Below are 14,451 nucleotides of genomic sequence, written 5' to 3'. Positions count from 1 at the left end.
GCCTTTTATTTTTATAACATTTTTTTTTGAAAAATAAGCAAGAAAAACACAATTCACAGAATTAAGTCATGAAGATAAAGATTCAGAGAGGCTGCATGGAGGGTACACATGAGAGCAGAGGCCAGAGCGAAAAGCCCCAATCTCTACTCTTTTAATCATTTCTACAGTTGCATGATCTGACCTATATGATTTTCATACTCCAAATAATTCTGGCCCATGGCAAGCGGTTTCAGAAATGATTATTTTCTCCATTAAGTGAGCATCATGATGGAATAAAAATAGCTGCAGGGTTAAGTAATAATAATAATGGAATGATGATAAGAATAACAATAACAGCCTTTATTGAAAGCCTATGCGTGGCTTGACTCCTTACCTACTTTTTATGCAGCCTTTCCAATGACATGTGAGGCAGATATTGTTTACATTTTCTATATGATGAAACTAACCAAGGCTCGGAGAGAGTAAGTGACTTGCTCTGCCAGCTTCTTGGTTGGAGGGAGATCCGTGTGATGAGCCCAGGCTTGTCTGCCTGCAAAGCCTTTGCCATTTCCCGAGGGCTCTCGGTCTCCTAACTGGGGTTTACTCCCTGAGATCAAATAAGATAAAATGTTGGCTGTGTTTGATGGTGCCTAAGACTAGTATAGGATCAACCTCTCCTGGCTTAAGACAGTCTGCACAGCGTGTTCCTGTTTTTTTTTTTTTTTTTTCTTTTTAGGGCTGCACCTGTGGCATATGAAAGTTCCCAAGCTAGGAGTTGAATTGGAGCTGTAGCTGTCAGCCTATTCCACAGCCTATTCCATAGCCATGGCAATGCAGGATCCAAGGTACAACTGTGACCTACACTACAGCTCACAACAATGCTTGATCCTTAACCCACTGAGAGAGGCCAGGGATCGAACCTGCATCTTCATGGATACAAGTCAGATTCTTAACCTGTTGAGCCACTATGGGAACACCCCGTGTCCCTGTTTCTGCCACATCTTACCTCACATAGTCTGATACTGTCACTTCTTTGCAGAAAATTGGTGCCCCAAGGGGCTCCCCCCTCCTGCTTCGCAGGCTGCTTTGGGTTCTGGGAATGTGCCACAATCCTTCTTAGCCCCGTGTTGTCCCTTTGCACATGCTGTTCCTCATTCTGGCATGTTCTTCCCCCCTGCCTCGTTCCTATTTATCCTTTAGATCTCAGCCCATGTTCACGTGTTCAGGAAAGCCTTTTCAGATCTCCCTGGCTGGGTAAGCTTTCCCCCATTCTGTGCATTCCGAGTCCTAAGAAGTTTTCATTGCTCTGTGGATCTCTCCTGCCAAATACCAATCAGGGGTGTCACTGGCTCTTTTCCTGTGCGGCCTTTTAAATTAATGTTTGCCATCTTCACTTAACTAAAAGCTATTAGGACAGGGGCTACATTTGATTGCTTCTTTATCTCACCACTGTATCCCCAGGATGGAGCATAATGCTTTATACACAGTAAATACCCAGTAGGTGAATGAATAAATTCATGCACGGAGGAATTAATGAATCAGCCTCATCGTTATTGCCACCATTCCTTCAATTTTTATTAGCATTTACGTAGCTTTCTAATGGCTCCAGCCCCACAGAATATACTAAAATATGTTTAGAGTCTACCTGAAACTAAAACTCACCTAGGTGCCCTGTATTTTTATTCATTAAATCAGACAACTCTATCACAAAACACTTGCCTTTTTGTGATATAAGCCACCCAATTTCACATTTAGAGGCTCACAATCTCTTTCTCCCATTGGTTTATATGTGTGGCTTTTTCTCTGGAGTTAGAAGGTCAAGTCTTCAGAAGGTGGTGTCTCCGGATTCTTCGTTCTTTAAGTATCTCTCTTTTATGCTCCTACTCTGTGCCTCCATCTCTCAAAGCTCTTAGCTCACTGCATTGCAGATTTGTTTTTCCTCATTAGACTGTAAGCTTCTTGAGGCCAGAGGCTGTGAGTAGTTGCTCAGGGAGTTTTTGTTGAGTGAACAATAGTGACTATTCTTCATCCAATTCTAGGAATCTGATAGGTGACCTGCAAATTCTTGTTGAGTGAACTGGATTTAATGAGCTCTACTTGATGAACTAAGAGCTTATCCATTAGCATAGAAGATTTGAGATAGTGACTCTTAGTAGGAAAGATACAGAAGAAGCAGTCATCACCAAGAAGAATGAACTATTTCCTTGGATTACAGGTCAGCTCCCAGTGAACATGTCCGCCCGAATGATTTGCATTCGCAAGATGCTTGGGGAAGATGCCTGACTCAGGTTCAAGCAGAGGCTGATCCCCGGAGATATTATGGAAGGTACCACATGTGGCAGGGAGGTTGGATCTCAAGGAGCTTGTGATCCTATGTTTCATGATCTGATTTAGGTTTTCACCAAGATCTGGGGATATATCTCTACATATGCATATGATATATATCTCAATATATAGACAAATCTTATACATATAAACACACCTACACAAATACCTATGTCATCTTTATTGAGATAAAATTCACAATTCATCCATGTAATGTGTACAATTCAATGTTTTTAGTAAATTCACAGAGCTGTATAATCATCACCACAAACTAATTGTATTTATTTATTCATTTCTAATTTTAGAATGTTTTCATCACCCCAAAACAAAATCTTGTAGCTATTTGCACTCACATCCCATCCCCCTGAGCTCTACTTTCTATGTCTACAGCTTTCCTTTTCCTGGACATTTTAAATAAACAGAATCACAGAGTATGTGGCCTTTTGCCACTTACCATAATGTTTTCAAGGTTCATCCATGTTTCAGCATGTATCAAAATGCCATTCCTTGGGAGTTCCATTGTAGCTTAGTGGGTTATGAACCTGACTAGTATCCATGAGGATGTGGGTTCAATCCCTGGCCTCACTCTGTGGGTTAATGATCCAGTGTTGCTGCAAACTGTGGTGTAGGTGGCTTGGATCTGGCATGGCTGTGGCTGTGGCTGTGGCTGGCAGCTGCAACTCCAATTTAACCTTTAGCCTGGGAAATTCCATGTGCCATAGGTCTGGCTATAAAATGTAAAAAAAAAAAAAGTCCATTCCTTTATATTGCCAATTAATACTCCATTATATTGGTACACCACATGTGCTGGCCCACTCATTAGCTTATGGATACAAATTATGGTTGTTTCTGCATTGTGCCTATTTTGAGTAATGCTTCTATGAAACATTTATGTATACATTTTTTGAGGAGATTGTTAAATTTTGCTTGGTGGAATTTTCATTGTGCTAGGAGGTGAATCATGTAGTAACTCTAACTTTTGAAGAGCTGTCAAACCGTTTTTCACAGTAATTGTACTACATAAATTCCTACCAGCAATATATTGCAAGTTCCTTTTTCTACATATCTGCCTCAACACTTGTTATTACCTTTTTAAATTACAATCATCCTAGTGTGTAAGAAGTGTTATGTCACTATGGTTTTGATTTGCATTTCCTCAAGGACAAGTGGTGTTAAGCATCATTTCATGTGCTTATTGGCCATTTGTATATCTTCTTTGGAGAAATATCGATTAAGATCCCATTATCTATTTTAAAATTGTGATATCCTCGATATCTTTTTATTATTGAGTTGTTAAGTGTTCTTTATACATTCTAGATACAGGTCCTTTTCAGATATATAATTTTCAAATATTTTCTCCCATTCTGTGAGTCAGCTTTTCACTTTCTTTATGGTATCATTTACAGCATAAGAGTTTTTAAAATTTTTATGAAACCCAGTTTTTCTACTTTTAAAATTTTGTCCCTTATGCTTTTGGTGTTGTATCTAAGAAATCATTGCCTAACCCAGCAACATGAAGATTCACTTCTATATTATCTTCTAAGAGTTTTATAGTTTTAGCTCTTACATTTAGGTCTTGATCTGTTTTTAATTCAGTTTTTGCGTAAGGTATGAAGAGTCATATATAGTAGTCCTTAGATGTCAGAGCAGGATTGATCGCAGGACCCCCTCTGATACCAAAATCCGAGAATGCTCAAGTCCCCTATGTAGAATGTGTAGTATTTGCAAATAATCTATGCTCATTCTCTATTTACTCTAAATCATCTCCAGATAACTTATAATAACTAGTACAATGTAAATCTTATGGAAATAGCTGTCAGCTCACAGCAAATTCAAGTTTTGTTTTTGAAACTTTTGAGATATTTTCAAAAAATATTTTTGATCTGGGATTTGTTGAATCCATGAAGGCAGAACCTGCAGATACAAAAAGGCAACTGTATTTTATTTTATTTTATTTTGGGCCACACCCACTGCATATGGAAGTTCCCAGGCTAGGGGTCGAATCCAAGTTGTAGCTGCTGGCCTTTGCCACAGCCATAGCAATGTGGGTTCTGAGCCATATCTGTGACCTACACCACAGCTCACGGCAATGCCAGATCCTTAACCCATTGAGCAAGGCCAGGGATTGAACTTGCATCCTCACGGAGACTATATCAGGTCCTTAACCTGCTGAGCCACAATGGGAACACCTTAATGTCTTTGTGGTAATAAAAGAGATTTATAAAGAATAATGATGTTTTACATTAATAAATTTACCACAAGATTAAATTTAGGTAGTTTATCATTTAAACCCACAGCAAACAATTCAAACATAAAAAGTAAGCCTATATCTTTACATTAAATTTAGTCAGTGAATCTCACCTTCTTTCTAGCCGACTCATGTTTACAGAGTTCTTTGCTAGTATCCAATTAGATAACCAACTCTTAGTTGGCTTCAGGCACATGTTACAAGACAGAGTTTCATAATGTCATTGAACAAACATTTAATGGGCAATTTCTAGGAACCTGGTTTTCTGCTAAGCACAGTTTTCTGCCACCAAAATATTTCATCATCCAGTGAAGAAACCATATTTATCAGCAAAAAAGTGCAATATTTGTAGATCCTAGAAAAGAAGACTGTTTGGGGCCCCCAAATGGCTCATTTTACCTGGGGTGGTGGTGAGAACAGAGCCAAGTAAAAGTGATGGAGATGTTTGTTTTGAGCTGAATGTGAGGAAAATATTAGCAGACTTTGGCATACAAGAGGCTTTGGAGTGGGTGGAGGGAAGGGAGCAGGAAAGAGTGTTCTGAGCAGAGGAAAGAATTCTGAGAAAAAGCAGTGAAACAAAGTGTCAGCCTATACTGAGGGTACTTGTGAGGAGTGGGATGTAGCTAAAACCTTATCTGTAACAAGAGAGAGACTGACATCTGATGTATCTTTGCCAGTGAGCCTCCTTTAGTGTTCTCTGAATCAATGGATATTGGTACCCCGTGATGCTCTCTTGGTAACATTCTATGAGGCCGAGAATCTGGTTAAGCAGGACTCTCCATTCACTGGTTAAGCAGGACTCTCCATTCACCACTGTGACAACTGTCTGAGGGTTTACTCTGATTTAAAATGTAGTTGGGGGAGTTTCCGTGGTGGCGCAGTGGTTAATGAATCCGACTAGGAACCATGAGGTTGCGGGTTCAATCCCTGGCCTTGCTCAGTGGGTTAAGGATCCAGCGTTGCCATGAGCTGTGGTGTAGTTCGCAGACGCGGCTCAGATCCCGCGTTGCTGTGGCTCTGGCGTAGGCTGGTGGCTACGGCTCTGATCAGACCCCTAGCCTGGGAACCTCCATATGCCACGGGAGCAGCCCAAGAAATGGCAAAAAGACAATAAATAAATAAATGAATAAAATGTAGTTGGTTGAGTTTTGTCTTAGATGCAGAATTCTATTATCATGTGATGGTGTGAGCATTGCAGGATAGTCAGTAAGCCCTTCAGAAGCTCCAAGTTCCCTGTACAAGAAGTACAACTTGCCTAGCCTGGTTTCTATCCTCTCAATGGAAAACACATTTATTACTATTAACTGAGCAACATTATCGAGTTTGCAAAATGTGAAAAAGAGGTAAAGCAGATATATAGTGTCCTACTGCCTCGGTTCTGTACATTGACCATTTATGTTCTTCCAACCTAGCCTCTCTCTCTGTATTCCTCCTCTATATCTTTACATCTTTTCATATACCTATTTGATGCCTCAGTTACTATCCTTATTGTGCTTGCTTTGTCTTTTATCTTTTTTAATTTTTAATTTCTCTCTTTTTTTTTTGGTCTTTTTAGGGCTGCGCCTGCAGCACATGGAGGTTCCCAGGCTAGGGGCTGAGTCGGAGCTGCAGCTGCTGGCCTACACCAGAGCTACAGCAACTCGGGATCCAGGCCATGTCTGCAACCTACACCACAGCTCACGGCAATGCCGGATCCTTAACCCACTGAGCCAGGCCAGGGATGAACCCGAGTTCTCATGGATACTAGTCAGGTTCATTAACCACTGAGCCACAATGGGAACTCCACTTTGTCTTTTATGTTGTAACGCCTGTGTTAAGGGTGGTTGCAGTGAGATTTGGGGAGCTCTTCTGCTCTGTTTACTATTACCTTTTCTTGGTTCCCCCTGACATAGTCCTTAGGTGTCCTTGTTTCTTATCTATTAAACAGCCACACTCAATTTGTACCATTTATACTTCTGTATTTTTTTAAATCTATAACTTCACCTCTACCTTTTGTAATATAATTTATTATATCTATCTTCTTTTTTATAATGTTTGTACATATATAAATAGGCAGCTCTCTTTTGATATCTTTATATCAATTTTTGTAAATCACTACTTGTAGATTCATACCATCATTATTTGTAGATTCATATTGTTATATTTCTAGCCATGTGTATTTCAATTGACATCTATCTATAATATTGTTGAAAACTCTAACACCTAGCCTCCCATCATCATCAAGACTTAACTTCCAGGCTCTTTCTCGTAACTCTGCTCACTTCTGTTTGTAAAAAGCAAGTAGCAGGAAATAACAGGGGTTGCAGTGCTCTTGGTCTATGGATTGAACAATATCAGCTCACTCTCTAGTGGTTAAAAATGTGTGAACCAAGCCCAATTTCATGCCTTTCTTCCATCATCTATCCATCCATCCATCAACAGATTCCTAGTAAGTCAGGAATGTAGAGATGCAAAGATGAGTAAGATAGGGATTCTCTCTTCCAGAGGAGCACATTCTATCGAGATGAGTGGGAAAGACACAGATTTTAGGATTCATAATTCACATTCTGGTGGTCACACAGCTGGTCTGTGTTTTCCCTTTTGTGTTTTCACTGATCTCTACCTACTTTCTAGGCCAATATCAAGCTTGGGGCTATCCAAGTTCAGAGCATCTTGGCTAAATTGTGTGATCAGAGAAATAATTTCTAATAGAATGAAAGAGGCCTAGTCTGAGATGAGAACTAACTGGAGCCTTGTTCCTCCAAGGAAGCCACTAGCTTTAGGTCCCAAACAGGTTCATCTCTCTGGGCTTCAGAATCCCCACCTGTAGAATGTAAGGTGGAGTCAGATAATTCCTGGGGTCCTTATTGCTGTGACCTTCTGAAAATCTGTGATCCCACTCAAGTTTGTACTGATGGTGTCCAGAGACCAGGGATCTTGACCTTGCGTGGTTGGTCTGGGCAGAGGCTTCCCCATGGGATGGATTTCACAGCCATGACTGGCATGTGCACTGTAGGCCACAAAGCACTTTCATAGCCATTATCTGATTTTATCTTCATGAGAACCTGGTGAAGCAAATATTTTCACTCCCAACTTCATATGAGGAAATTAAAGCCCAGAGAAATAAATGGCTAATGAGGTGCTAAGTACTTTAGATCAATTATCTCATTTAATTCACACATTAATCCTATGACTTTTCTAATTCTTCTTCCTCTTTTTTTTCCTCTTCTTTCCTCTTCCTCTACCTCTTCCTCTTTCTCCTCCTTCTTCTTTTACTTCTTCCCATTTCATAGTTAAGGTAGCTGAGGCTTATGGAGGTTAAGGAGTTTTAATCCCCATTTGCAAGTATTAGAGTTCAGATTCAACCCCAAGCCTATCTATCTTTCAAGTCTCTGCTCATAATCTTGTCAGAATCTTCAATGCCCACAGAAGCTGGAGGTTTTACATAAACAAGTGAAATGGTGCAGGCAGAGAGATTATTTCACTTTCCTTTAATTTCACCAAAGAAAAATAAGAGGCCAAATAAAACAACAAAAAGAAACCTACACTTGACATTGCATTGTGGATATAATCAAGAGTGTATATGCCCTATTTAAGAGGGGCGGCTATTAATTAATATGATGGAAGGTAGGCTCTATGCCAGACCTTTTGACCTTAGAAGAAAAGGTGGATATCTGGAATCTTAGTAAAGTCTCCCTCTTTCTGAATTTAATGATTGCTAATAAAATTATGTAAGTGAAAACTATGTTCACACAAGGGAAAAAGTCATCCCATCTTGACGGTAGCCGGCTCTCAGGATGCCAGGTTATTATTACTGTTCTGCGCTATGCTCTGTTCAAGCTTCAGCTTAGCACCTGCTGTAAAGCCATCAGGTTGCTCAGCTCAGGACTGGGATGAAGCAGGCAACCATCAGTCCAGATGTGTCTGTTGCTCAGGGCCAGCGTTCATTCTGAGAGGATGCTAGATATTCTTGTCTGGACACTTTTGTATAAAACAATTGCCTTCATCCTTACCACAACTCAGGAAAATAGATTTAATTATCTCCATTTTGCATATAAGTGAACTAATATTCAGGTTGGTTATAAAGGTCACAGTTGTAAGTAGCCAACCTGGGATGTTAGACTCACTTCTGACCTAATATACTCTTCATGTTATAGAGTTGCCTCTATCTTTGAGGTGATTTTAATTGCCTGTGATTTATTTTCAAGAGAGAATCCCACCTCTTTTATATCTATTTGGTGAGAATCTGAGACAAGGAGGAGGGTTGGGGCCTGAAATCATCTTCTAAGAGAGAAGATACCTTTGTCACCCTCATCATCCCCACCACCAGGTCTTCTAGGGACAGAGAAAAACCACTGGGGTGAAAAAGGAGGAAGAAAACAAGAATCTGTTCCTTAATAGGTCAGAGGCGAGACACTCCCACATTCTGTAGGTGACTCCCAGGACAGGCATACAGGGAGGGGACTGCTTGCTGGAATGCCAAGCTGGGTGATGCCAGGCAGATGCCAACCAGTTGTCTCATGGTCCAAGCCATACCCAGAAGCCTTTATATAAAGACAGCCCAATGTCCAGATGCCTCAGCCTTAATGACTGCTTGCCTGTGAGGAGGGTGAGTCTAGGGTTTGGGTTCTGGGATTGGGGTCTGGATGATGTTCAGGGGGTGCCCAGATTCATAAGGGTGAGGCATAGTGAGGGGAGAAACTGGGAGCAGAGGAAGAGAGATACATCCTTCAGAGGAGAAGAGTCTAGAAGGATGGAAGAAGAGTTTCCATGGAGTTTGGGTAAAGAACTGGGGTGCTGAAGTCAGTGTATTTTTCTTGGATAATCCTAGGCTTATCCTCGGGTACCATTTTCCTTCCTCAGGATCTCTCTCTCTGGAAAAGATGCGTTGGTAATTTACACCTTGTAAGTAAACGTGTGCGAAGGAGGGTTCCTTAAGGGCATATATACTTATTCTCTACAAATGGACAATGGAAAGCTTGGCTTCTCATTAGAAATATTTCAGTATGTGTTTTGTTGGGAGATGTGTTTTGTTGGGTGAGCTAATTGTTAAATCAGGTCCTGTGCTCTGCCGGTCACACACAGGTGACCAGGCACATTTGGGGAGGTCAGAGGAGTGGGGACTGACCTCAGTTTCTCCCTGGATAAGTGTGGTGGTGAAGAGCATGTATGGATCCCCCATATGGTGTTTGTAACACATGGAGAACCTTATGTGTGCCTGAATGTCAGTCTCATGGTTTAGGAAAGTAGCACTTTCTGGGTTACCCCAAGTTAGGCAGTCACAGCCTGCCTCTCAGAGGGGCTGGAGGTAAAACATTTATGAGTTTAGCAGACCACCCAGTTCAGTGATTAACATCGGGTTGGTCCTGAGCCTTTCCAAGGATCGTGTGCTTGGTATGTTCTTGTTTAGCATATGTCCATGAGGGCTTGTTTAAGCAAATTCACCTAAAAAGCTTGAATAGAGAGAAACAAACATTTTATGTTGGATTTGAGCTGCCCAGTAACTGACTGGATCCTTTACTCTCCAATAATATGCTTCTTTGAGCATAGATAGTACCAGTGGGCTTGTTCCATATGCTCATTTTTGCATGTTTACACATACGTGTGTGTGTATGTGCTGCCACTGTGTATGCTTGAGGATATCCAAGCTCCTGTGTGTGCAGTTCCCACGTTGGGCTATAGCTCTGGGAGGATGGTTTGTCTCTATTTCCTGTGGAGTTCCCTCCCTCGGCTTAGGATCTGAGGAAGTGGCGGAATCCTCTTGTCATCAGCGCCCTCTTGTGCTGGACACTGGTGTGCCCACCTGCAATCCTGGCTGTTCCTTTGAAGCTCCCTCTGGTTGGGTCCTTTGGCAGATCCAAGGCAGCTCTTGAGGGCAATGACTAATCTTGGGTCCAGCTAACTCGGTAAGGATTCCTGAATGCAAATCAAGGGTAGGGGAAGAAAGTCCAGGGAAGAAGCAGGTGTCTTTTCATTGGTCCTGGTCCCTCTTCCTCAACAACTCTCACCCTCTTGACCCTGGTCTTTCTACCCTCAGGTTCTGGTTACCTGCCCATCAGAACCATGTGTGACCAGCAGCAGATTCAGTGTTGCCTGCCGCTCCCACAGTGCTGTGTGACAGGTTCCTCCTTCTACCCTTCCCAGTCCCCCTATGCCGGGAGCCAGGTGGTGGTCCAAGTCCCTTGTGAGATGCAAATTGTGGAGTGCCCTGCACCATGCCCAGTTCAAGTTTCCCAGGTAAAATGCCAGGCTCCATGCCAGTCCCAGACCACGCAGGTGAAGTGCCAAGATAACTGCCAGTCTAAGACCACGCAGGTCAAGTGCCAAGCTCCTTGCAAGTCTAAGACCACCCAGGTCAAGTGCCAGGCTCCAAGCCAGTCTCAAATTTCCTGTGTTCAGTACCAGGCTCCATGCCAGTCTGAGGTTTCCCATGTGCAATATGAAGCCCCATGCCCTGTGCAGCCCTGCTACGTGGAATGTGCTCCAGTTTGTTATACAGAAACTTGTTATGTGGAATACCCGGTCCAGACCTATGTACCCTGTCCAGCTCCTCAGCCTGTCAAGACTTATGTAGCAGGTCCCTCAGTGTGCCAGACTCAGGGAAGATTCTCCACGCAGTGCCAATATCAGGGCTCCTACAGCAGCTGCGCCCCCCAGCGTCAGTCCCGGGCATCGTTTAGCACCTGTGCACCCCAATGCCAGACCCAGGGCACTTATGGGAGCTTCACTGCGCAGCGCCGCTCTCGGAGCACCAGCAGATGCCTCCCTCCTCGCCAGCTGCAGCCTTCTTACCGCAGCTGCTCCCCGCCACGACGATCTGAGCCCTACTACAACAGCTGCCTGCCATCAAGATGCTCTTCAGGTTCCTATAACTACTGCACTCCACCCCGCCGCTCTGAGCCCATCTATAGCAGTGGCTGTCCTCGGCATCCCACTTCAGGCTGTACTCAGAGATGTGGACCCAAGTGCCGAATAGAGATTTCCTCCCCCTGCTGCCCTAAGCAGGTTCCCCCACAGAAGTGTGCTGTTCAGATTCCTCCCATCAGACGCTGCTCTGAGAGATGTGCCCCACGACCCTCCTGGGGAACCACCTGCCCGGAGCCTTGCCCACTCCCAAGCTTCCGTCCTCCGCGTCGTTTGGACCAGTGTCCAGAGCCATCCCTGCAGCGATGTCCACTTCCAGCTCCACGCCCACGTCCACTTCCGGCTCCACGCCCACTTCCGGCTCCACGCCCACGCCCACTTCCGGCACCACGCCCACGCCCACTTCCGGCTCCACGCCCATGCCCACTTCCGGCTCCACGTATGTGTTCATGTCCAGAACCATGTGCAAGTCCAGAGTTCCGTCCTTGTCCTCCACCACGGCAACTTTCAGAACCACATCCAGCCCCGCGTCCAGTCCCGTGTCCTCGCCCAGTGCAGTGTGAGCCTACAGAGCCACGTCCATGTCCCCAGCGCTGTGAGCGCCAAGAATCTTGCCCACTTCCAGAACCAATTCCTTTTCCATTACCCTGCCCAAGCCCAGAGCCATGTGTGGAGCCTCAGCGTTGTCCTAGCCCATGCTCAGGCCCAAATCCAAATCCATGCATAAGAGATCTAGGCTGTCATGAGTCCAGTCCATGCCACCTGGACACTGAGGCCCCCAGCTGTGGAACAGCTGGTTATAACCTGGGGCAAGAGTGGCGCTAGCTGTAGACCTTGTGGTGTGTTTCCAGAGCCACAGGGTCCTGGTGGTGTGGAGGCCAAGGAGGCACCCATGTTGGAGTGAAAGGTGGGGCCTGCACTTGAGCAAAGGGTGCCTATTTTTAAGGAAAGCATGGCTGAGACATCCCTACCTCTTGCCCTGGAAGTATTTCTCCTCCATTCTCATAAGCTACCATTTCCAGCCTATTCCAGTTCAAATCTCTCCAAAGATAATCAGAGGCTCCCTGCTTCAGAGGTGATGACCAAACTCTGCGTGCCTTTTCAGGATCCACACCTGGGTCTCAGACACCAATCTAGCCTTGCATCTTAGCTTCTCACCTAAACATATCCTCAGTTCTGACCAGACTAATCCGGCCACCAGGGCACATCTTGGGTGTTCCCCAGGACATACTTTGTGGTCCCTGATTCCAAGCCTCTGCTCACTTTTCTGCCACTACCTGGACCACATCTCTGCTACTCCCAGCATCTGGAATCAAACCCATCTTTCAAGACCTCTTCCTTGGAGCCTTTTCTGTGTGTTCCTACCTTCAGGAGTCTGGGCTGCCTTCACAGAACTCACTGCACCATCCATTGGCAACTGCCTTGAAACATCTCTTGAATTTTCATTTTGCTTTTCAGGTGTGTTTGTCTTACCTGCCCAACTAGGTTGTAAATTCCCATTTGAGTGGAATAAGAGTATCCCTAAAGCCCCGTGTTTCTCCTGGGGCAGGCAGCTGCTCAGCGAAGCTTATGGATTGGCAACTTGAGTCATGGTCTTTGTCTTGATGAGCAGCTCCTTACTGAGACAAGAGGAAACCATGTAACAATAAAGATGATGATACCCTCACAGTCTATAAGTCCTGAATGATACCTGTGTTTCACTCCTTCCTGACTCTCTGGGATGAGGTGTTTTTTTATTTTTAATTTTTCTTCTTGGGTTTATTTTACCCATGGTCTAAGCTTCCCTTAGACTAGACTGGAGTGGGGCTTCCTTGTGGGGTTTCTGTCTCCCCTCAGAGTCCATGGTCTCTGCTGGGAAAGGGATGAGGAATGAAGGGACAGGGAGAATAACTCTTGCTCCTTAATTTAGAGGTAAAAATCTCAGGCTTGGGTTGGGCAGGTCACCCATCTCTGGGGCATCAGTCACAGCCATGCAACATCTGTGGAGCTGAGGGCGGGGAGGAGGAGCCCATGGAGGCTCTCTGGGATAGTTTGTACAGGAGATACTCTTCTTTTGTTCAGAATAAATGATTAGCTTTCTCTCTCTCGCTCGCTCCCTCTTTTTTTTTTTTTTTTTGACATAATAGAAAAGGAAATATCTGAGGCTGACTTCGCATTCCTTCTTTGCTCCCAAACTCCACTAGGCATGGGTGGGCTTGGGTGCATGAAGGTAGGATTTGGAGGGGCAGAAAGGATGAGATGCCTCTTCCTTCTACTCCCAGCACATGGATGCCACAGGGGATGCTGGGAAATGAGTGTTGCTGGGGATGGGCCCTCCCCAGAGAGGGAGAGTATCCTGAGCCACCCTGGTGTGTAGAGGATGAAAGAGGTTCCTATTAGGACAGCAGGAGGTAGCTTTGGCCTTGGCAAGAGTGGCCTCCTCCACACAGGCCAAAACCCCAGGGGGCCCCCCAGATCCAGCTCCATAGTTAGGAACCACAAATCCAGGGCCTGACTCTGCAGATGTATTTCCCTCCCCCAAGGGATCTAGTCCCACAGGGTCGATGGTGAAGACCTGAGAGTCCACTTAGTAAAAGCCTGTGTTATATAAAGGAAAACCAAGGCTCTTATGTGAAATCCACTTATTCATTTTTTTTAATTGACAAATATTAAATGCTTACTGCTAGGAAGATACTGGCAAAAGGGACATAATGCTTGCTCTCACAGAGCTTATGGCCTAGCACACTGGTTCTCAGTGTGGTACCCAGACCAGCAGCATTAGCATCGCCTAGGACCTTGTTAGAAATGCCCATGTATCACTCCAGATCCACTGAAGCTGAGACTCTGGGAGTGAGGTTTGGAAAGCTGTGTTTTAATCAGCCCTCACCCTGGGTATTTCTGATACCCAGTAATGTTTGGTTATTACTGAGTTAGTGAAGCACCTCATGCAGGTAGAAAATGAATAGGTATGTGAATGTGTGTTGTGTATGCTTGTGTGTAGACATATCCTCTCCTCTCCACAGCAGCCCATCACACAGGCGTTATCATCTTCCCATTTTGCAGAGATGGAAGCCTAA

General features: G+C 44.3%; 1 protein-coding gene across 2 annotated transcripts; it reads left to right on the top strand.

Moving 5' to 3' along the window:
- Positions 1–9,098: 9,098 nt before the first annotated feature.
- Positions 9,099–13,066, top strand: KPRP (keratinocyte proline rich protein). 2 transcript variants are annotated; one of them, XM_047783055.1, is made up of 2 exons: positions 9,099–9,140; positions 10,569–13,066. In XM_047783055.1, exon 2 carries the CDS (start codon positions 10,595–10,597, stop codon positions 12,218–12,220), a length of 1,626 nt encoding a protein of 541 aa, XP_047639011.1. In that variant the 5' UTR covers positions 9,099–9,140; positions 10,569–10,594; the 3' UTR covers positions 12,221–13,066. The 2 variants fall into 2 exon arrangements, with proteins under 2 accessions (XP_047639011.1, XP_047639013.1); XM_047783057.1 differs by lacking the exon at positions 9,099–9,140 and adding an exon at positions 9,395–9,436.
- Positions 13,067–14,451: the final 1,385 nt, after the last annotated feature.

This window comes from Phacochoerus africanus, chromosome 6 (genome assembly GCF_016906955.1).
Source record: "Phacochoerus africanus isolate WHEZ1 chromosome 6, ROS_Pafr_v1, whole genome shotgun sequence".
In the NCBI taxonomy this organism is placed as follows: Eukaryota; Metazoa; Chordata; class Mammalia; order Artiodactyla; family Suidae; genus Phacochoerus; species Phacochoerus africanus.
This window is presented reverse-complemented; position numbering and strand designations above follow the sequence as displayed.

Excerpts from the sequence above, each read along its gene's own strand:
- KPRP (XM_047783055.1), top strand. The coding sequence starts at position 10,595 with ATGTGTGACCAGCAGCAGATTCAGTGTTGCCTGCCGCTCCCACAGTGC.